The sequence below is a fragment of the Bufo bufo genome, chromosome 9 (genome assembly GCF_905171765.1).
Source record: "Bufo bufo chromosome 9, aBufBuf1.1, whole genome shotgun sequence".
Taxonomy (NCBI): domain Eukaryota; kingdom Metazoa; phylum Chordata; class Amphibia; order Anura; family Bufonidae; genus Bufo; species Bufo bufo.
The window spans coordinates 215,810,685-215,833,852 of NC_053397.1; the positions used below are offsets into that span (position 1 = coordinate 215,810,685).

Sequence of the window (23,168 nt, forward strand, 5' to 3'; positions counted from 1 at the left end):
GCCGGGGTGTTTGTATTAGCTGCAAAATGTCATATTTTACTCACAGGCTTCTACGAGACGCATCTGGACGCCTTTGAAGATGGAGGGGCGATGGGATTTAGCAAGGACGACACATCAGGTGGCGGCGGGGTGGAAGCTGGCAGCAATGTGCGCCAAAGTGACTATAGTGGTGACTGGCAGGGTGTAGGAAAACAGCATTATAGACCTAGAGGCACTCTGCGTGGCACACTATGGAGCCCCCACATGGCAGAGTAATACAGAGGTATGCTCCTGGGGAGAAAACCTCCTTATTACAGAATGGGAACAGACCACACTTTTTATTGGATTCCATAGAAACCTGTAAAACACATTTGTGAATGTCTGAAAATTGAGGTGCAGTGTGGGCCTATTGGGCTCAGGAGGTGAAATATGGGCCTATTGGGCTCAGGGAGTGGAATATGGGCCTATTAGGCTCAGGAGGTGGAATATGGGCCTATTAGGCTCAGGAGGTGGAATATGGGCCTATTGGGCTCAGGAGGTGGAATATGGGCCTATTGGGCTCAGGAGGTGGAATATGGGCCTATTAGGCTCAGGAGGTGGAATATGGGCCTATTGGGCTCAGGAGGTGGAATATGGGCCTATTGGGCTCAGGAGGTGGAATATGGGCCTATTGGGCTCAGGAGGTGGAGTATGGGCCTGTTGGATTCAGGGAGTGGAATATGGGCCTATTGGGCTCAGGAGGTGGAGTATGGGCCTATTGGGATCAGGAGGTGGAGTATGGGCCTATTGGGCTCAGGAGGTGGAATATGGGCCTATTGTGCTCAGGAGGTGGAATATGGGCCTATTGGGCTCAGGAGGTGGAGTATGGGCCTGTTGGATTCAGGGAGTGGAATATGGGCCTATTGGGCTCAGGAGGTGGAATATGGGCCTATTGGGCTCAGGAGGTGGAGTATGGGCCTATTGGGCTCAGGAGGTGGAGTATGGGCCTGTTGGATTCAGGGAGTGGAATATGGGCCTATTGGGCTCAGGAGGTGGAATATGGGCCTATTGGGCTCAGGAGGTGAAGTATGGGCCTATTGGGCTCAGTAGGTGGAGTATGGGCCTATTGGGCTCAGGAGGTGGAGTATGGGCCTATTGGGCTCAGAAGGTGGAGTATGGGCCTATTGGGCTCAGGAGGTGGAGTATGGGCCTATTGGGCTCAGGAGGTGGAATATGGGCCTATTGGGCTCAGGAGGTGGAATATGGGCCTATTGGGCTCAGGAGGTGGAGTATGGGCCTATTGGACTCAGGAGGTGGAATATGGGCCTATTGGGCTCAGGAGGTGGAGTATGGGCTTATTGGGCTCAGGAGGTGGAGTATAGGCCTGTTGGATTCAGGGAGTGGAGTATGGGTCTATTGGGCTCAGGAGGTGGAGTATGGGCCTATTGGGCTCAGGAGATGGAGTATAGGCCTGTTGGATTCAGGGAGTGGAGTATGGGTCTATTGGGCTCAGGAGGTGGAGTATGGGCCTATTGGGCTCAGGAGGGGGAGTATAGGCCTGTTGGGCTCAAGAGGTGGAATATAGTTCTGTTCTAGAGGTGAAGTATGGGCATGTTGAGTTCAGTAGGTGAAGTATGGACCTATCATGGTTAAGCAGTGGAGTATTTATGGGCCTAATGAGCTCAGGAGGTGAAGTATGAGCTTATTGGGCTCAAGTAGAGTATGGGCCTATTTCGCACTGGAGGTGGAGTATGACCTTTAATGGGCTCTAGAGGTGGAATATGGTACTGTTAGACTCAGGAGGTGGAGTATGGAACTATTGGGGTCTAGAGGTGGAGTACGGGCCTGTTGGGCTCAGGAGGTGAAGTATGGGGCTACTGAGGTCAGGCAGTGGAGAATGGCTCAAAGGGCTCAGGTGCTAGAGTATGGGCCTATTGGACTCAGGAGGTGAAGTATGGGTCTATTGGGTTCTGGAAGTGGAGTATGGGCCTATTGGGTTCTAGAGGTGGTATACGGACCTATTGGGTTCTGGAGGTGGTATACGGACCTATTGGGTTCTGGAGGTGGAGTATGGTCCTGTTGGGCTCAGGAGGTGAAGTATAGGTCTACTGAGGTCAGGCAGTGGAGAATGGCTCTAAATGGCTCATGGGCTAGAGTATGGGCCTATTGGACTCAGGAGGTGGAGTATGGGCCTATTGGGTTCTGGAAGTGGAGTATGGGCCTATTGGGTTCTAGAGGTGGTGTACAGACCTATTGGGTTCTGGAGGTGGAGTATGGTCCTGTTGGGCTCAGGAGGTGAAGTATGGGTCTACTGAGGTCAGGCAGTGGAGAATGGCCCAAAAGGGCTCAGGTGATGGAGTATGGGCCTATTGGGTTCTAGAGGTGGTGTACGGACCTATTGGGTTCTGGAAGTGGAGTATGGGCCTATTGGGTTCTAGAGGTGGAGTATGGTCCTGTTGGGCTCAGGTGGTGCAGTATGGGTACATTGGACTCATTGTGGTCCTATAAACAGGATGACAATCTCCTACAATGTTGTTTTACAGTCGAATCGTTGACTTTTTTCTTTTACACACAGATTGGGGAAGGACTAGAGACGAACGGTTTGACGCATCATGAGCAGAGGAGTTCGGCCATATTTGTGGAGCCTGGTACTAATCATCTGTCATTGTCTCCTCGTTTGCGGGTGTTGCTCGCCCTGCGGTGACTTATCTCTCGCTCGCACATTGTGCTTGGTGATGAAGGACCCTGCTGACAAATAAGTAACAAAGAACAATCAGACGAGGAAAGTCAATTATATCCGGAGAAGTGAATCACTTCACGTCAATGGACTCCCGGAGAGAAGAAATGTTTACTGAGTAACTCGACCTCACACACCGCGCCCAGGACGCCATGACTGAGGAAGCTGGCCAAACCACCCAAGACAGCTCACTACTGAAGACAACTCTTCTGCCCCCGAGACACATGCACACTTGGCTCGACTGAGCATGCACGTGGACAATCCTCTACAATGTCCGGCCCTTCCTTCTCCGTTATCTGCTGTGGGGGGAGAGTTGTATGCATAAGATGTTATCTGACGCTCATCTAAGGCTACATGCACACGACAGTTGTGTGTTTTGCGGTCCGCAAATTGCGGATCCGAAAAACACGGATGGCGCCCGTGTGCGTTACGCAATTAATATAACTGCCTATTGTTGCCCGCAAAACGGACAAGAATAGGACAGGTTATATTTTTTTGCGGACCACGGAACGGAGCAACGGATGCGGACAGCACACGGAGTGCTGTCCGCATCTTTAGCGGCCCCATTGAATTGAATGGGTCCGCAGCAAAAACTGAGGCTCCTATGCGGACCAAAACAACGGTCGTGTACATGAGGCCTAAGAGTGTGACCCCACGGTGCGGCAAAGGCACAGCCACTCATGGCATCCAATGGCCACAAGTCACTGGCTGGGTTGGCCGTATATGGTCAGCCGCACTGTGGGGTCCCACTAATGTGTCTGACCGGCCAGGGATCTGTGGATGACACACTGTTATGGAGGATCTGCGGATAACACTGTTATGGGGGATCTGCGGATGACACTGTTATGGGGGATCTGCGGATGACACTGTTATAGGGGATCTGTGGATGACACTGTTATGGGAGATCTGTGGATGACACTGTTATGGGGGATCTGCGGATGACACTGTTATGGGAGATCTGTGGATGACACTGTTATGGGGGATCTGTGGATTGGATGACACTGTTATGGGAGATCTGTGGATGACACTGTTATGGGGGAATCTGTGGACGACACTGTTATGGGGGATCTGTGGATGACACTGTTATGGGGGATCTGTGGATGACACTGTTATGGGGGAATCTGTGGACGACACTGTTATGGGGGATCTGTGGATGACACTGTTATGGGGGATCTGTGGATGACACTGTTATGGGGGTTCTGTGGATGACACCGTTATGGGGGATCTGTGGATGACACTGTTATGGGGGGAATCTGTGGACGACACTGTTATGGGGGATCTGTGGATGACACTGTTATGGGGGATCTGTGGATGACACTGTTATGGGGGATCTGTGGATGGCACTGTTATGGGGGATCTGTGGATGACACACTGTTATGGAGGATCTGTGGATGACACTGTTATGGAGGATCTGTGGATGACACTGTTATGGGGGATCTGTGGATGACACTGTTATGGGAGGGATGTGTGGATGACACTGTTATGGGGGGGATCTGTGAACGACACTGTTATGGGGGATCTGTGGATGACACTGTTATGGGGGATCTGTGGATGACACTGTTATGGGGGATCTGTGGATGACACTGTTATGGGGGATCTGTGGATGACACTGTTATGGGGGATCTGTGGATGACACTGTTATGGGGGATCTGTGGATGACACTGTTATGGGGGATCTGTGGATTGGATGACACTGTTATGGGAGATCTGTGGATGACACTGTTATGGGGGAATCTGTGGACGACACTGTTATTGGGGGGGATCTGTGGATGACACTGTTATGGGGGAATCTGTGGACGACACTGTTATGGGGGATCTGTGGATGACACTGTTATGGGGGATCTGTGGATGACACTGTTATGGGGGTTCTGTGAACGACACTGTTATGGGGGGATCTGTGGATGACACTGTTATGGGGGATCTGTGGATGACACTGTTATGGGGGATCTGTGGATGACACTGTTATGGGGGATGTGTGGATGACACTGTTATGGGAGGGATGTGTGGATGACACTGTTATGGGAGGGATGTGTGGATGACACTGTTATGGGGGGATCTGTGGATGACATTGTTATGGGGGATCTGTGGATGACACTGTTATGGGGGGATCTGTGGATGACACTGTTATGGGGGATCTGTGGATGACACTTATGGGGGGGATCTGTGGATGACACTGTTATGGGGGGATCTGTGGATGACACTGTTATGGGGGGATCTGTGGATGACATTGTTATGGGGGATCTGTGGATGACACTGTTATGGGGGGATCTGTGGATGACACTGTTATGGGGGATCTGTGGATGACACTGTTATGGGGGGATCTGTGGATGACATTGTTATGGGGGGATCTGTGGATGACATTGTTATGGGGGATCTGTGGATGACACTGGTATGGGGGGATCTGTGGATGACATTGTTATGGGGGATCTGTGGATGACACTTATGGGGGGGATCTGTGGATGACACTGTTATGGGGGGCTGTTGAACACTGAATGTAAATGTTTGACCTGAAACTTATAACTCCCCTTCTGCAGTGAAACTACTACTCCCATCAAACCCTGACGTTGGAATACCAGTGCATGCTGGGAGTGATAGTTCTACACCCGTTTAGAAGGCACAGCGATCCAGACTCGGCCGTAGATTCCCCCTCGCGGGGTCGCCACAGTTCGTACAACGCACCGGACGGCGGACGCTCCGATCCCCGCCCGGTCACGTCCCCGGCGCCCCGCCCCTCTCGCCTCCTCCCGGACGGCTGCTCCGCTTACTAAGTGCTGATAGGTGGGTGGTGTGTCACATGACCGTTTCGTTGCGCCAATCACGGCTCGGCTCATTTTGTACTCATTTTTCAAACCTCCTTTGGTGAACGGTTGTGGGTCCGGAGGTCTGGTCACGTGCTTCGGGCGGATTAAAGGGCCGCGGGCGGCTCGGGTCACCTGTACCGGGAGATGGAGAGTCGCATAATCACCCCGGGGCCGTACCGGGCCACCAAACTGGTAACTGCGGAGCGCCGCGTGCTGGGGACCGGGCTGCGACTTTTATTAGAGGGGGGAGGGGGTGTTCTGTTCACATAATGACATAGAGCTGATGATACAAATATTATACATGTTACACGGCTGGTCATGTATGGTACATGTTATATGCGCACGCGGCTGATCATGTATGGTACATGTTATATACACACGTCTGATCATGTATGGTACATGTTATATATACACACGGCTGATCATGTATGGTACATGTTATATATACACACGGCTGATCATGTATGGTACATGTTACACACGGCTGATCATGTATGGTACATGTTACACACGGCTGATCATGTATGGTACATGTTACACACGGCTGATCATGTATGGTACATGTTACACACGGCTGATCATGTATGGTACATGTTACACACGGCTGATCATGTATGGTACATGTTACACACGGCTGATCATGTATGGTACATGTTACACACGGCTGATCATGTATGGTACATGTTACACACGGCTGATCATGTATGGTACATGTTACACACGGCTGATCATGTATGGTACATGTTATACGCGCACACGGCTGATCATGTATGGTACATGTTATACGCGCACAGGGCTGATCATGTATGGTACATGTTATACGCGCACAGGGCTGATCATGTATGGTACATGTTATACGCGCACAGGGCTGATCATGTATGGTACATGTTATACGCGCACGCGGCTGATCATGTATGGTACATGTTATACGCGCACGCGGCTGATCATGTATGGTACATGTTATACGCGCACGCGGCTGATCATGTATGGTACATGTTATACGCGCACGCGGCTGATCATGTATGGTACATGTTATACGCGCACGCGGCTGATCATGTATGGTACATGTTATACGCGCACGCGGCTGATCATGTATGGTACATGTTATACGCGCACGCGGCTGATCATGTATGGTACATGTTATATGCGCACGCGGCTGATCATGTATGGTACATGTTACACACACACACACGGCTGATCATGTATGGTACATGTGACAGCGGACCAATAAGTCATTTTATGGGGTCCTCTGGGATTTGCTTCCCATATAACCACTGGTTCTCTCCCCCTCACAGACTGGTTTCCATCTGGTCCCTTGGGTGGGACTGGTGAAGTTTCCCATGTGTCCCCCTCCCCCGCACTAGGCTGATTACTAGGTTGTATAAGTGAGTCCAGGTGCCGGTATTTCCTGGAGGGGCCCCTTGTGACTCTGTCCCTAACATGTGACCCTCCTCTTCCATCTTTATATTACTTAGTCTATCTGTATCTGGGAAAGCTGGGTGACGGTGTCGTTATAGATGCGGTCACTCGGCTTTCTGGTGTAGTTCGGTGCCTGGGACGTGTGTGGTGTATAATGAGCAGCTCGTTATGTGGCGTCTGTCTCATCATATTACCGTCATACGGTACAGCACCAGGCTGATGGCACCGCGGCGGCCCTGCTCTGTGTATTCTGTTCTCTAGTCACATCTAAAGCTGCTCTCAGGGAGCAGTGCATTGTGGGAGATCGGATGAGAAACGGGTGGCGTGCCTGAAAGCCGGTGGGCAGTGTACATGGGGAGGATTTCCCACCTTCTACCTCCATGGGTGGTCCGGAGAAGGGCGCGGGCTTGTCGGACTCTTCCCATTACTAGTCCCTGCTCTGACGGCTAGGGGGCCGTGTACCCGATGGGGGTTGTTGTGGCAGCTTTGATGACTAGAGTTGAATATTGGACCCAGTTCTTACCATTCGCCCAGCAGGGACTTCAAGGGGCGCTCTGCTCTGAATATTAGGGGGCAGAAGCCTTCAAGTGAGTTCTGAAGCCCGACTGAAACTCGTCTCTGCTGGCTCCTAGACCCGGGCAAGATCTGTTCCGGGCCTCCTCTACTGGGAACTTGGCTCTAATGACCCTTCTTCTTTCTTCTAGTGGAATGAAATCACCAAGTATTTCCGCGCCGGGATGCCCTTGAAGAAGCATCGGCAGAACTTCAAGACCTACGGGAACTGCTTCTCGTCCGCCGACGCTATAGACTGGCTGCACCACCTCCTCAAGAACAACAGTAACTTTGGCTCCGAGGTGACGAGGCAGCAGACGATCCAACTCCTCAGGAAGTTCTTGAAGAATCACGTCATTGAGGACCTGAAGGGGAGATGGGGCACCGAGGACCTGGAGGACAACCACCAGCTCTTCAGGTAACCAGAGGTCTCCAACCTGTGCTTCTCCTGCTGTTGCAAAACTACAACTCCCACCATGCCCTGATAACCTTCCGCTGTCAGGAGATGCTGGGAGTTACAGCTTTGCGATTGCTAGAGCAGGAGTCGTCGGCCTATGGCACTACAACTCTCACCGTGCCCTGACAACCTTCCGCTGTCTTGGTTCGCTGGGAATAGTAGGGGTCGGCAACCTTTTGGCGCTCCGCCATGCCCTGCCAACCTTTGGCGCTCCACCATGCCCTGCCGACCTTTGGCTCCCTGGGCAGGCTGGAAATGATAGCGTTGCAGCCAGAGCGGGGGGTCAGCAACCTCCGGCACTGCAGCTCCCGGCGCGCGCACACACTTTCTCGGCTGTAAATCCCACCGGAGTGAATGGAGCATTCTGGGAGTTGTAGTTTTACAGCACCTGGAGAACCACGTCCCAGGAGGCCGCTCTGCAAGGCATGGGTCAGAATCGGGGGGGGGGGGGCTGCACCGTTCTCCATCACGACTAATAACCTGTTTGGAGCAGGTTTCCCTCCACGTCCCCAATAAAGACCATTCCCAGCCGTCAGCCTCTGTGGAAGAGGAGCAGCTTGGAGAACGTCTTCAAGGAGAAGGAGAATCTCTTCAAAATGCCTCATTTCTCCAAGAGGACCCCTAAAAGACGCGGATCTCTGGACGGCAAGGTAGGCAATCTTCATTTGCGCAGAGCTATGACTAGTGTCCAGCTTGGCAGCAACACAGTCGCTGCTTTGTCCCTCCCCCCTTTCTTTACACTGCAGCTCCTCTTGCTCATATTAGCTGCTGTATACAAGCACAAGCCCACCAGATCCTTGTTGCATGTAGGGCTGCAAGGACAGAATGAGCACAAACCCCACAGTAATACACCTGAGGTGCTCCGTCCCTGCCGTTCACGAAGGTGGATTTTAGATTAAAAGGGACTGTTCTGTGCGGCAGTCGCTCTGAAATCTTGTACAGGGTCCTTTTCAGGATCGTCGTCTCTGGGACGGAGTGGAGAGCGGTTACTAGAGGACCTGTCCTGCAATCTATTGACATGAATGGACCCTGTGTAATGCTTCACTTCTCCTGCGGGGGCGCTGCAGGGATATTGAATACTTGCTGCCAGGTTTCCCAACAGGGGTGCATTTTGTGATCGGCTTCTTGTCCAGGAACTCTTCTTCTCACTAGTAGGGATCGTCCAAAGCGGAGAACTCCTTTAACTAACCCAGCAGTTCTGCCCGAGCTGGGCGCAGGCGGCAGTGGAAGGGGGGCAGGGGCTTTAGCTGCTGATGTCTCTTGCTTGGTAGCAGCTAGAAGCAAGGTCTTGTTTGAAAGCTGACATGACAGCATTAGCCCAAGGCGAGCGGGAGATAGCACTGTTAGAAAGGCAGTCGAGAATAAACCTGCTTTCACTGCATACCAATTTCTAACAGTGATATATTCCCATATAGTGAAGATAAGGCTGACATGACATGAGAGATGTGCGATTGTTAGGACCAAGACCATTAGATTATCCTATCTCTATATGCGCCCGCAATTAGAAAAAGCAAGATTTTTTTATTTTATGCAAATTAGCCTCTTGGTGCAAGGAAGGCGTTGCCCTTGCACCCGAAGGCTCCGCCCCTTTTCATTCCCCACTGGTCCCCCGCAGCTTTGAGTGACAGGGCCAGGCAGTGTAGCGGTATTCTGGCCTGTCCTCTTCGATTGGATGCCTGCGCAGTACAGGCATCCATCAGCCAGGCTAGCCTCCGTACTGTACAGCGCGTGCGCCAATGAAAGAGGCCAGGCTTGATTACCACTACACTGCCTGGCCCTGTCAGTCAAAAAGGTGGGAGCCCGCCTGGGAATAAAAATAAGCGGAGGCTCGGGTGCAACTGCAACGCCTTTGTTGCACTAAGAGGCTAATTTGCATAAAATGAAAAGGCAGTTGTGTGTTTTTTTTTTTTTTTTTTTTTTCTAATTGTGGGCACATATCGAGATGGGACCGAGACCATTAGATTATGCTGACAATGGCGCATGTCTCATGTTAGCTGCATTCTCTTTAAAGGCCATGTGCACCTTTTGAGTATTATTATTATTATTGCATGAAATGAGGCATCGATGTGATGTGCGGAGCTGAAATCAAACTCTGACTGTATTTGTTCCTCGTAGGGTGAACATGAAAATGAAGCCGCTGAAGTAATGGAGGTAGAGAAGGAAAGTGATAACCCAGGAACGAAGGAGCTCACCAAGACGGATGTGGAAGATATCTGGGGTAACATCGCCCTGATCCAGTACGTACGCCGCCGTCTGGTGCCGTTTTGGTTATTGACACGTGTTCATCTAGTTTACTGAAGCTTATACTTGTCCTCGTCCTTCTGTCTCCTTTTTACTGGCTTTTTTGGGTGTTTGATGCACAGCCACCAATTTAGAAGAAGCAAAGCTGCAGTGTAAAGCACAAGGGCAGCAGCTTGATCCCAGAGTGGGGGGTGCGTGTCAGGCTCCAGGGTTGGCAGTGCTACAAGGAATTGCAGTTTCATCCCGTTTACTTCAATGGATGAAGCTGCAATGTCCTGCACTGCGTCCACAAAGTAGAAGGCCCATGTAAACCATGAAGAGGCAGCTAGCCGCAACCACTAAAAACGGGTGATTGTCGGGGTTACCAAGAGTCAGACCCCCACCCATCTGATATTGAGGGTCTAAACTGCGGGTAGGCTGTCAGTTTCCTGAACCCAGAAAACGCCCTCTATATGTTATCCGTGGTGAGGACACATTAGTTTTAGGTCTGTGACTGGGCAGATAGGGGGTAACCATTAAAGGGGTTGTCTCATCAGACGGTGGGGGCATATCGCTAAGATATACCCCTATTGTCTGATGGGACTCGTGTCTTTATCGAACGCAGCCCCGTAAGTGGTGGATGGCGTACTGCGCATGCGCGGCCACCCTTCATTCCTTTTCTATGGGGGCTGCCGAAAATAGCCAAGTGAATGGGAGCGGTGGCGTCACATGCGCGGTGCGCTCCCATTCACTTCTATGGGGAGAGCGCTTGGTGGTGGCCGGACCGGAGTCCTCCAGCCACCACTTTGCTCCGTTCCCGATATAGGTGTGGGCCCCGCACCTATAAGACAATGGGGGCATATCCTAGCGATATCCCCCCACTGTCTGTGATGAGAATACCCCTTTCAGGGGGTCGTTCTCGTTGAGTATAGTGATGAAAGTATTTCTAGGCTATGGTCCGTGGTGGGTCGACCTCTGGGAGCCCCCGGTGTCTAGGGAAGAAGGGCCATGGCGTTGTGTCCCCTTCTGAGGAAGCTGGCCGGGAGCACAGCTCTGGAGGGAACTGCAGCCGGGCCCCAGTTCCTGCATAGAGCAGTGCTTTGGCTGCTTTATTTTTTGGGGTGAAAATACAACTCCCAGTATGTTCTAACAGCCAGGAGTTGTAGTTTCGCAGCAGGTTGTAGGTCTCTTTTACAGTGTTCTTTACTCTACTGTATTTGTCACAGTCTTCAGAAAATCCTTGCTTTGCCGACATTGGACGAAGTCCTGAATCCTGCGCAGATCAACCCCGGACATATCATGTACAACATGACGCACACCAGCAAACACGGAGTCGTCTTTCTGAAAGACAAGACCGGTGAAGCTTCTCTCAGATCTTCTCTAACGTCCATGAATCTGCTTGTTTCTTCCCTCTCGCTGATGTGTCTTGTGTTCTTCCAGATGATCTTCCTCACTGGGTCCTGTCTGCAATGAAGTGCCTCGCAAACTGTGAGTCCCGGGGAGCCTCATGCGCTATCTGTATATGTGTATATATATATATATATATATATATATATATATATATATATATATATATATATATATATATATATATATATATATATATATATATATATATATATATATATTTTACCTATTCATTGGCTCTGCAAAAAAAAACCGACCGAACTGCTGATACGGTCATGTGCGTGAGGCCGTACATTGTGATCATCTGCCACCATAGTCATAGTCCTCTCTACTCCACCAGATTGGTCTACAGTCTGGTGACAGAGGGAATTTTAAGACGACCTCAAAACCATCAAATTCTCCTAATGTTGATCCTCGACTCCTATGCAGACACGTGTATCTCTGTTGGTGCTGACAAACCCTGTAGTCTAGGGTTACCCCCTTACATCTGCCCTTTCTTGAGAACCTGGGAGTATGACTGCGTAATCCGACTACACGGGTTTGTTTGTAGTCTGTAACCACAGAGACGCAACCTGATGGATTATACATTGCGCTACCTACGCCTTGTCAACCATATTTTATTTCTGCAATGCACCTTCAGTTAAAAAAACAACTGTACAAATGGTCTTCATTCAGATGTTCCTACAGTTTGTCTATAGCAGACCTGTGTTTCCATGGTAACAGACTACAAACACACCTTGTGTAGTCCAATCCTACAATCATACTTTCCTTAATTTGTTCCCTTACTAACTAATATATATATATATTCATAGCATTAAAATTGTATCTTCTAGTGACGCCTTCCCCGGTATCATTCTTGTTGTTGTGTGTTTTTTTTTTTTTTAATTTAGGGCCAAATAATAACGACCTGAGCCAGCCCACCTATCCTGGCTTTGAGCGCGACGTCTTCCGGACGGTCGCCGATTACTTCTTAAATCTCCCGCAGCCTCTCCTCACCTACGAGTATTATGAGCTGTTTGTTAATATCTTGGGTAAGTCTTCAGTCTGGTGGCCTGAGACCACGCTGTGGTAGCTTGTAGTCACTGGTCGGGCCCATACGCTTCCGTTGCAAACTGTAGCGCGCAGCGTTCAATCCACCGCATTGTCTTGCATGGCAGAGTCTGCTGTATTCGTGGTGAGTGGAGTCCCGATAACCAGTGTTGAGTTCTACTAGTTTAGGTGTAGTAGGGCTGTAGCTAAGCTGGGTGGTAACCCCTTGCCAACTGCTGGGTCCCTGGTCATCAGGAAGGGGCCACTAACTTACATGTTGCCCTTTTATATTTTATTTTTATTTTTTTTGTATTCAGGCAAAAGCAGACGTTCATAGAGTGAGAGCTACTGATTGAAGCCACTCTTCACCCTCCCTAATAGAGGGGGTCCTATTACCTCCATGACAGAGTAGGCTTGGGCACAGTAATCCTTTTTACCGATTCCGCCCCTGAACAGCGGCACAGATCCTGGCTGCTCATGTGCATGCGCCGTACAGGAGCCAACGCTGTAGGGTGTAATGTGCGCTCTGCCGCCTGGAGCATAGATGTGAGCAGTCTGATCCATGCTGCTATTTGGAAGCAGAATCTGAAATATTTTTTTATTTTATTTTTTTTTTATTTTTTTTTTTTAGAAAAACGACTATTGTACTCGCACTGCTGTATAACCGGAGGTGCACATCAATAGGGCATTCTAGGAAATAGTTGTCCCCTATGGCTCAAAAAATTCACATGCGCCATTGATAGCAGGTGTGCGGAACTCGATTTCCCTGGATCTGCTGTCACCTATTACCTAAATTGCTCGCCATTAGGTTACGGCCACTTTTGGAATACATGCTGCAGATTTTCCGCGTGAATATATGCAGAATTTACAATACAAGCTGGATGCGATGTTTCAGAAATCTCGTCCACATGCGGCACAAACGCCCTCAGTTTTTCCTCGGCACGTGCCGAGCCGCAGCAGATTGTCAGGAGGGAAGCGTTCCTTCCCGATGGTCGGCTGCTCGTCCAGTGGAGGTGAAGCTCTACATTGAGGACAAGCGGACGCTATTGTGATCGCTCCTCCTCAAACGGCTGCATTGTTTCTGGGCTTCAGTTTTGTCGTCGTGCATTCTGAATGCATCGGTTCTGTTTTGTACACCAGACATAAAATTGCAGCAAGCTGCGGGTTTTTGTTTCCGGTCTGCAAAACAGAAAAAAAAAAAAAAAACTGTGATTTTAATGCCAGATCTGGTTTGTTCTGTTTCGATTTAATACAACCTCATCCTAATGGAACGGATGCATTAAATCAGACTGAACCGTTTTTGCTCCGGTTTTGAGATCCGGCAGAGAATACAAAAACCGCAGATGTGAAAGTAGCCTAATATAAGGGAGAGGGCCCCCAGTAGCGCAGAGTGTTTCAGGAGAGGTGTGCGCTGATCTGGGGGGCTGATGCATTTTCTTTGTAGCCTGCTCCCCTCCTTTAGTTTCCAGTATAAATGTCGCAGTGAGCCGGCATGACGCTGTTTGCCATGTCTGTATGTTCCTTCGCTTCGCCGTCCTCCACTAACCATGCACATTTATTTACCGCTCCCTGCACATTCTAACTTCTATTTCGTTCCTGGCTAGTTGTATGTGGCTACATTACGGTACCCCACAGGCGCAGCCGGAAGCACAAAGTAAAGAAAGAGGCGTCCGCTTCACGGTCCTCCCAGTCCGCGCAATTAAGCAACACTCACTTTAAATCTACGGAATGCCTGCTCCTCAGCTTGGTGCGGAAAGTTCCCAACGAAGAGGAGGACGACGACGACCAGAGTTTCGGAGAGCTTGGCAGGGAGCACAAGGACATTGCTTTGCACAACACCAACAGGGAGAAGCTATACAACTCCCTTGCCAGACGCCCAAGGGATGGCAAGGTGATGGGTGGCAGCTGTCAGAACCTCGCCACCCGCAGGAAGGACTGCAATGTCCCTAAAGTCCGGCTGCGCAGTTGCTCAATGGAGGCCATCGTGGATGTGTCCTGTTCCGGAAGCGATTCCCCGGAAGCTTGTTCTCCGGTCTCTCAGACTCTGTCCCCAGATCTCCCTCCATCCGATGACCATGTTGTGAACAATGTAGCTGTGCCTGCTGCTGAAGGCAATGCCCGTGCCCTGCAGCACCATCACTCCGCAGCAGAGGGCGCTCACAGACCTGACTGCCGGGCACTGCCCAGATCACAGAGCCTGGGGGACTGTCTCGGGTCGTGCACGAGTATCAACACTCCAGTGGCTGAGATTACCGTCAAACCCGGGCAAGCTGGCCAAGGTAGACTGCAGAAACGCTTGAGCTCTATTGAGGGAAGCGAAGGGGATGACCCGGGTATCGCGGTCACCAAACGGTTGTGCCAGAGCAATATGGAGCTCGCCAGTTCTGTCCCCTCCAGCTCTTCTGCACTGCACGCTTCTCAGTCCTGCACTGGCACTCAAAGTAAGGTTAACACCGCGTATTGCACGTTTCCCGCATGTCTGTGTGAGTCCTGCTAATCCATTGTAATCCTAGTCATGCATGTTCTGCTTCTCGCGCTAATCCTGCATGGGCCCCCCCCAACCCCAAATCTGTGCACGCATTTCTAGCTTGCAATCACTTCCTAATACATTTTTATTTTTTATTCTTTTTGTATTGCTCCATTGCATCTAGATTGAGTCCTGTGTATACAGCTCTTGTGTCTCCATGGTTACAGACTACAAATAAACCCTGTCTGTCGTCTGATCCTGCAGTCACTGGTCGCTCCACTCCCTCTGCCCTCTCTTCTAAGGCCCCTTTCACACGGGCGAGTATACCGCGCATTTTGAACGCATTGCACCCACACTGAATCCCGACCCATTCATTTCTATGGGGCTGTTCACATGAGCGGTGATTTTCACGCATCACTTGTGCGTTGCGTGAAAATCGCAGCATGCTCTATATTCTGCGTTTTTCACGCAACGCAGGCCCCATAGAAGTGAATAAGGGTTGCGTGAAAATCGCAAGCAAGTGCGGATGCGGTGCGGTTTTCACGCACGGTTGCTAGGAGACGATCGGGATGGAGACCCGATCATTATTATTTTCCCTTATAACATGGTTATAAGGGAAAATAATAGCATTCTGAATACAGAATGCACAGTACAATAGGGTTGGAGGGGTTAAAAAAATAACTTAACTCGCCTTAATCTACTTGATCGCGGAGCCGGCATCTCCTTCTGTCTTCATCTTAGCTGTGTGGAGCAACAGGACCTGTGGTGACGTCACTCCAGTCATCACATGGTACATCACATGATCCATCAACATGGTAAAAGATCATGTGATGGACCATGTGATGACCGGAGTGACGTCACCACAGGTCCTGTTGCTCCACACAGCTAAGATGAAGACAGAAGGAGATGCCGGCTCCGCGATTAAGTAGATTAAGGCGAGTTAAATTATTTTTTAACCCCTCCAGCGCTATTGTACTATGTATTCTGTATTCAGAATGCTATTATTTTCCCTTATAACCATGTTATAAGGGGAAATAATACAATCTACAGAACACCGATCCCAAGCCTGAACTTCTGTGAAGAAGTTCGGGTTTGGGTACCAAACATGCGCGATTTTTCTCACGCGAGTGCTTAACGCATTATAATGTTTTGCACTCGCGCGAAAAAATCGCCCGTGTTCCCGCAACGCACCCGCACATTTTCCCGCAACGCCCGTGTGAAAGAGGCCTTAGAGTTATGTTCAGAAGAGAGCTGGGCGCCTCGTCCTAGTGACCTGAACCTTCCACCGGGTCTCTTTTCGGGTAGGTTCACACAGAGTATTTTGGAAGAGGTTGGGGCAGATTTTGCAGCATGTTTTTCAGCCAGAGGAGGATCCGGCAGGAAGGAGAAGTGGAGGTCCTTGCTTTATATTTCTGATTCCTTTCGAATCCACTTCTGTCTTTGGCTGAACCTACCCTTAGGAAATTACTTCTACCATGTGGGTTCACCTCGCCCAATAAAATGTCCAAAAAAAAGGAAATGACTGCACATATTTTGATTTACTGACCTTCTCCGCTCACATCTAAAGCCAGGATTCTACTGTTTGGCCCGACAGTGGTTTATTTACAGTCTGTTTTTAAGTCCCACTAGAATTCTACTCCAGTCACCTCCAGAGCTGTAACTCAAACCCATGCAAAATATGCCAATTAATCTATTTGCCTAGTCGCACGTATACGTACGCTTCTAAAGCTGAAAGTTGTAAGTCCGGGTTTCGCTCAGATCCACTTGGATAATGCTGGTAAGTACCTAGGAATCGGTGACCCCGGGCGATGTTCTAATCCTGGTTCTGCATGTGCCCTGGTGGAGGCTCAGAATAAAGCTGCACGCGGCTCTTGGTGGGGTTCGGGCTTTGCTGTATAGCCGTGTGGGTCTCGCTCTTCCTCTCGTCTGCTCCCCGCCCCCGCTGCCGTCTGTCCTACAGCTGATTTTTGTCTGCACAATGGATAAGAAGAATCTATGCAAAAGAGCTGACTTTTTAGTTGTTGTGGAAAATGCTATGATTCCTTATCTAGGACTTTATTGGTGATCCTGCATTCACACCCAAAGCTGCATTCACCGTTCAGGATGCCTATTCCCAGACACTTGTGCAAACCTGGGGTTTTGCAGGAGTAGAATATTGACGCCGTACACTCGGGCTAGGTCATCGGATCAGTGAAGGTCCTGCACCCAGCGCCCCCACCGATCAGCTGTTTGAAGATGCTGGGGCGCTCTGCGGCTTCCTTACAGCGCCGCACATAGTATAGTGGCTGCACTTGGAATTGCAGCCCAGGCCCATTCACTGATGACGTCACTAGCTGGAGTCCCGCAGCCTATTCAAACAGCTGATCAGCAGAGGTGCTGGGAGTCGGACCCCCACCAATGAGGATAGGTCATCCATATTTTACTCCCGGAAAACCCCTTTAAGATGAGTCACAAGGGATGGAGATTGGCCTTGGGATTTGCAAGTGACTGCTAGTGGAAATGTGAATGCAGCTCTGGGTATGACTAGAGCAGAAGACCATATACTACTCGGCCAATGCAAATTTGCAGTTCTTCAGCCCTGTAGAGATTGTCCTCCTGTCATCCCCTCTCTCAGGTTTGCTGCAGCCCCATTTGGAGCGGGTGGCAGTAGACGCCCTCCAGCTCTGCTGTCTGCTTCTCCCACCTCCGAACCGCAGGAAGCTCCAGCTGCTGATGAGGATGATCTCCCGCATGAGCCAGAACGTGGATATGCCGCGCCTGCACGATGCCATGGGCACCCGGTCTCTGGTAAGGCAGCGCTGTGTACACAGACGGCGGCGCCCTCCTCCTCCTCCTCCTTTTTTTTGCACCTTGTAACTCTTCTTCTTCTTCTTCTGTCAGATGATCCAAACGTTCTCGCGCTGCGTCCTGTGCTGCGCTGAAGAGGTCGATCTAGACGAGCTGCTGGCCACCAGACTGGTCTCCTTCCTCATGGACCATCACCAGGAGGTCCTCCAGGTGCCCTGTTACCTGCAGACGGCCGTACAGGATCACATCCAGTATCTGCGCTCACACGTATGTTACAAAGGCAAAAGTGATGGGGGGGGCGGCTACACGTCTGATCCCAGCTTTCATATTCCGAGCAGTTGCTGTATGTCCCTCAGGTGTTAAAGCAGTTGTCCCACAATAAGGACTGATCTGTCCATAGGATAGGACAGGGATCGGCAACGTTCGGCACTCCAGCTGCTGTGAAACTACGACTCCCAGCATGCACACTTTTTTGGCTGCTCTTGTAACTCCCATAGAATCGAAAGGAGGATTCTGGGAGTTGTAGTTTCAGAACTGCTGGAGTGCCGAGGGTTGCTGATCCCTGGGATAGGTGATAAGTAACTGATGGGTGGTGGTCTGACTGCTGAGACCCCCACTGATCACAGGAGTGGGGTCTCCGGTGCCAGCTGACGGTCTGACTTTCATTCAGTCTCTATTGTACTGCCATAGAGTGCTGTTCATGAGATCTGGTGGTGGGAGAACCCCTCTACTCCATTAATGGATGACGGTTTTCCATGTGATATACCAGTATACGTCATGATCTCTCCCTATGACACGGACGGCACCAGTATACGTCACGATCTCTCACTATGACACGGACGGCACCAGTATACGTCATGATCTCTCACTATGACACGGGCGGCACCAGTATACGTCATGATCTCTCACTATGACACGGGCGGCACCAGTATACGTCATGATCTCTCACTATGACACGGGCGGCACCAGTATACGTCATGATCTCTCACTATGACACGGGCGGCACCAGTATACGTCACGATCTCTCACTATGACACGGACGGCACCAGTATACGTCATGATCTCTCACTATGACACGGGCGGCACCAGTATACGTCATGATCTCTCACTATGACACGGGCGGCACCAGTATACGTCATGATCTCTCACTATGACACGGACGGCACCAGTATACGTCATGATCTCTCACTATGACACGGGCGGCACCAGTATACGTCATGATCTCTCACTATGACACGGGCGGCACCAGTATACGTCATGATCTCTCACTATGACACGGGCGGCACCAGTATACGTCATGATCTCTCACTATGACACGGGCGGCACCCGTATACGTCATGATCTCTCACTATGACACGGGCGGCACCCGTATACGTCATGATCTCTCACTATGACACGGACGGCACCAGTATACGTCATGATCTCTCACTATGACACGGGCGGCACCCGTATACGTCATGATCTCTCACTATGACACGGGCGGCACCCGTATACGTCATGATCTCTCACTATGACACGGGCGGCACCAGTATACGTCATGATCTCTCACTATGACACGGGCGGCACCCGTATACGTCATGATCTCTCACTATGACACGGGCGGCACCCGTATACGTCATGATCTCTCACTATGACACGGGCGGCACCCGTATACGTCATGATCTCTCACTATGACACGGGCGGCACCAGTATACGTCACGATCTCTCACTATGACACGGACGGCACCAGTATACGTCATGATCTCTCACTATGACACGGGCGGCACCAGTATACGTCACGATCTCTCACTATGACACGGACGGCACCAGTATACGTCATGATCTCTCACTATGACACGGGCGGCACCAGTATACGTCATGATCTCTCACTATGACACGGGCGGCACCCGTATACGTCATGATCTCTCACTATGACACGGGCGGCACCAGTATACGTCATGATCTCTCACTATGACACGGACGGCACCAGTATACGTCATGATCTCTCACTATGACACGGGCGGCACCAGTATACGTCATGATCTCTCACTATGACACGGGCGGCACCAGTATACGTCATGATCTCTCCCTATGACACGGGCGGCACCAGTATACGTCACGATCTCTCACTATGACACGGGCGGCACCAGTATACGTCATGATCTCTCACTATGACACGGGCGGCACCAGTATACGTCATGATCTCTCACTATGACACGGGCGGCACCAGTATACGTCATGATCTCTCACTATGACACGGGCGGCACCAGTATACGTCATGATCTCTCACTATGACACGGGCGGCACCAGTATACGTCATGATCTCTCACTATGACACGGGCGGCACCAGTATACGTCATGATCTCTCACTATGACACGGGCGGCACCAGTATACGTCATGATCTCTCACTATGACACGGGCGGCACCAGTATACGTCATGATCTCTCACTATGACACGGGCGGCACCAGTATACGTCATGATCTCTCACTATGACACGGGCGGCACCAGTATACGTCATGATCTCTCACTATGACACGGGCGGCACCCGTATACGTCATGATCTCTCACTATGACACGGGCGGCACCCGTATACGTCATGATCTCTCACTATGACACGGGCGGCACCAGTATACGTCACGATCTCTCACTATGACACGGACGGCACCCGTATACGTCATGATCTCTCACTATGACACGGGCGGCACCCGTATACGTCATGATCTCTCACTATGACACGGGCGGCACCAGTATACGTCATGATCTCTCACTATGACACGGGCGGCACCAGTATACGTCACGATCTCTCACTATGACACGGACGGCACCAGTATACGTCATGATCTCTCACTATGACACGGACGGCTTCCAGGGCCGACTCCACAGGGATCCCCCAACTGCATCTCCTGGAAAATCAAAGGGAGAAGCACCCATTACTCACGGCCCGGTCACCCTGGATGCAGGAGCTGGCCCATCATTAGATGGTGGAGAACTCTCTCCAAGCCGGCATCCGTGCAGGGCGTTCTGCAACATAGCGACATTTACTCATGACATGTGTGCACATGAGGTTCAAAGGGATCATCCCAGCAGGAGAAACTTCCCTCCGCCTGGGTCCTTCTTTAAGGAAGGCGTCGTCTATTTGGCATAATTAGGTGGCCGTCAGGATCGTCGTCCTTTATAAAATATATATATATTTTTAATGTATACAGATGAAGGACCTGGCTCCGGGCTTCTACTTCTGTAAGCAGATCAGCACACGAGAGTTTGAAGAGCAGAAGGTGGTCACCTCACAAGCCGCCATCATGGAGCTTCTGGAGAGCATCGTGAAGGATAAGAATCTATCAGTGAAGGACAAGAAGAAGAAGCTCAAACAGGTCTGTCCGGTGACCGCATGAGTCTGCAGAAAATGGAGGAGGGGATTTTATTTCTTATTCCCCTTCTGCCCCCTATAAACAAGGAGACCCCAGTGTGGAAGCCATTACTGCTCCAACCGGGGTTGTTGCTTGGCTTTCCTAGACACGTTGGGGGGGGAGGTTCTAATTGGTTCAATTCAATGCCATGTCCTCTCTCAGTTTCAGAAAGAATATCCCGAGATCTACCGCAGCCGTTTCCCGACAACCGAGAGCGAAGCCAAACTCTTCGGAGACAAACCTACCATCAAGCAGCCGATGTTGGTCCTGAAAAGGCCAAGGTTTCGCAACTTGAGATACTGACTGGAGCAGCCGCCGTCGTAGGAACGCCTCCTCTTATGCCTCTCGCTCTGTTTACATGGACGAGACATCTTAATGTTTGGAATTTAGACTTTTTAGAAGTGAAAATCCAGGTTTACAGTATGTGAGCAGTTATAGGACTATTAAGGAATGGCAGGGTATCAGATTGAACAGAATCCGTCCCAAAGTCATTGTCGGAAAAATACGTTTGTAAAGCACAGCATTTGTCATGCTTTACTTGTTCAATGTTTTTCAACTGGGGGGGGCGCTGTTGCATTGCTGCCTATGGGGATAAATTCTAACCGCTGTGGTAAAAAAGGGGTACTGCAAGTGAAACCAGTAGGACACTGTTCATGGCGTTGTATTAGGGAATTGCTTAAATGCCAATGCCCAAAATATTTTCCTTGAAACAACGTTTCTCTTCACAAACTGTGAGTAGACACAGGGTATTTAAAACCGAAACCTATGCCGACTATGCGATAGTGATGTTCATGGGCCATTGCTGGGGGGGGAGGGCGTTTCTTAAAGTGATGGCGGCTCTGCACTGTATATGTATGTAACGATCGGCGCGTCCCCGTTCTTGACGGGTGTGTGAAATGGAGTGTGCTCAAAAACCTTGCCAAAGATGATCTGCAGCTCGGGAAGCCGTACTTCACAGATCCCATTCTTACAAGGCGATCTATAGCCTCCACCATAACGGATCGCTCCTCTAACCGGCTTCCTTTAAGGATTTTATTTTATTTTTTTATGTTCCTGACATTTCTTACATTGCTTATTTGCACATTAAATGACACCTGCCGCTCCCGCACAGGCTAGGAGTCAGCAACCTAGGAAGCAATGCTGAGAGTTGTAGTGTTCCGACGGCTTACAGGGTGCTAATGGAAAGTAAGGCTGCTTTCACACTAGCATATTTTTTGGCTCCGTCATGGATCTGCAAAAAAAACACTTCCGTTACAATAATACAGCTGCATGCGTCCGTCATGAACGGATCCGGTTGTATTATGCCTTCTAGAGCCATGATGGATCCGTCCTGAACACCATTGAAAGTCAGTGGAGGATGGATCCGTTTTCTATTGTGTCCGTCCCATTGACTTGCATTATGTGTCAGGATGGATCCATCTTGCTCCGCACCACATCGCGGACAGAAAAACGCTGCTTGCAGCATTATTCTGTCCACGATGGGGACGCAGCCGAACGGAATGCATTCTGGTGCGTTTTGTTCAGTTCAGTTTTGTCCCCATTGACAATGAATGGGGACAAAACTGAAGCGTTTTCTTCCGCTATTGAGACCCTATGACGGAAAACGCTAGTGTGAAAGTAGCCTAAGTTGTACTGGGTTAAAGGGCAAATTCCACTCATTATTTCCTGATATATTAACCAATTCCTCCCCCCTCTGTTGTGGTTTTTATGAGGATCTTTGAAATGATTTCTCCTTTTTACTGCGCATCATTGTAAACCCTTCCCCTGTGTGTCAGGGAATCCAAGCTACGGGTATTAATGAACAGCCCAAAATGAAGGTGGAGTTTCCCTTTAAAAAAATGTATCTAATACTTTAAGGCCAAAAATGGCCGCCTATGCAATGTGCGGGAGGCCGGTGTCCGCCCGAGTGCCTCATAGAGAACTGACGTGTGAGTGTTGTCTCCCGCG

General features: G+C 50.3%; 1 protein-coding gene across 2 annotated transcripts; it reads left to right on the forward strand.

Moving 5' to 3' along the window:
- Positions 1–5,550: 5,550 nt before the first annotated feature.
- Positions 5,551–21,584, forward strand: DEPDC1 (DEP domain containing 1). Of its 2 annotated transcripts, XM_040407208.1 has the most exons (12): positions 5,551–5,687; positions 7,619–7,884; positions 8,417–8,573; positions 10,039–10,160; positions 11,370–11,500; positions 11,584–11,631; positions 12,441–12,581; positions 14,184–15,020; positions 17,661–17,833; positions 17,927–18,100; positions 21,021–21,185; positions 21,384–21,584. In XM_040407208.1, exons 1-12 carry the CDS (start codon positions 5,640–5,642, stop codon positions 21,522–21,524), a joined length of 2,403 nt encoding a protein of 800 aa, XP_040263142.1. In that variant the 5' UTR covers positions 5,551–5,639; the 3' UTR covers positions 21,525–21,584. The 2 variants fall into 2 exon arrangements, with proteins under 2 accessions (XP_040263142.1, XP_040263143.1); XM_040407209.1 differs by lacking the exon at positions 14,184–15,020.
- The last annotated feature ends 1,584 nt before the right edge of the window (positions 21,585–23,168 follow it).

Coding starts and splice junctions, on each gene's coding strand:
- DEPDC1 (XM_040407208.1), top strand. CDS start 5,640: ATGGAGAGTCGCATAATCACCCCGGGGCCGTACCGGGCCACCAAACTG. Junction 8,574..10,038: donor GCGGATCTCTGGACGGCAAG/GTAGGCAATCTT, acceptor TGTTCCTCGTAG/GGTGAACATGAAAATGAAGC. Junction 18,101..21,020: donor TCCAGTATCTGCGCTCACAC/GTATGTTACAAA, acceptor TAATGTATACAG/ATGAAGGACCTGGCTCCGGG.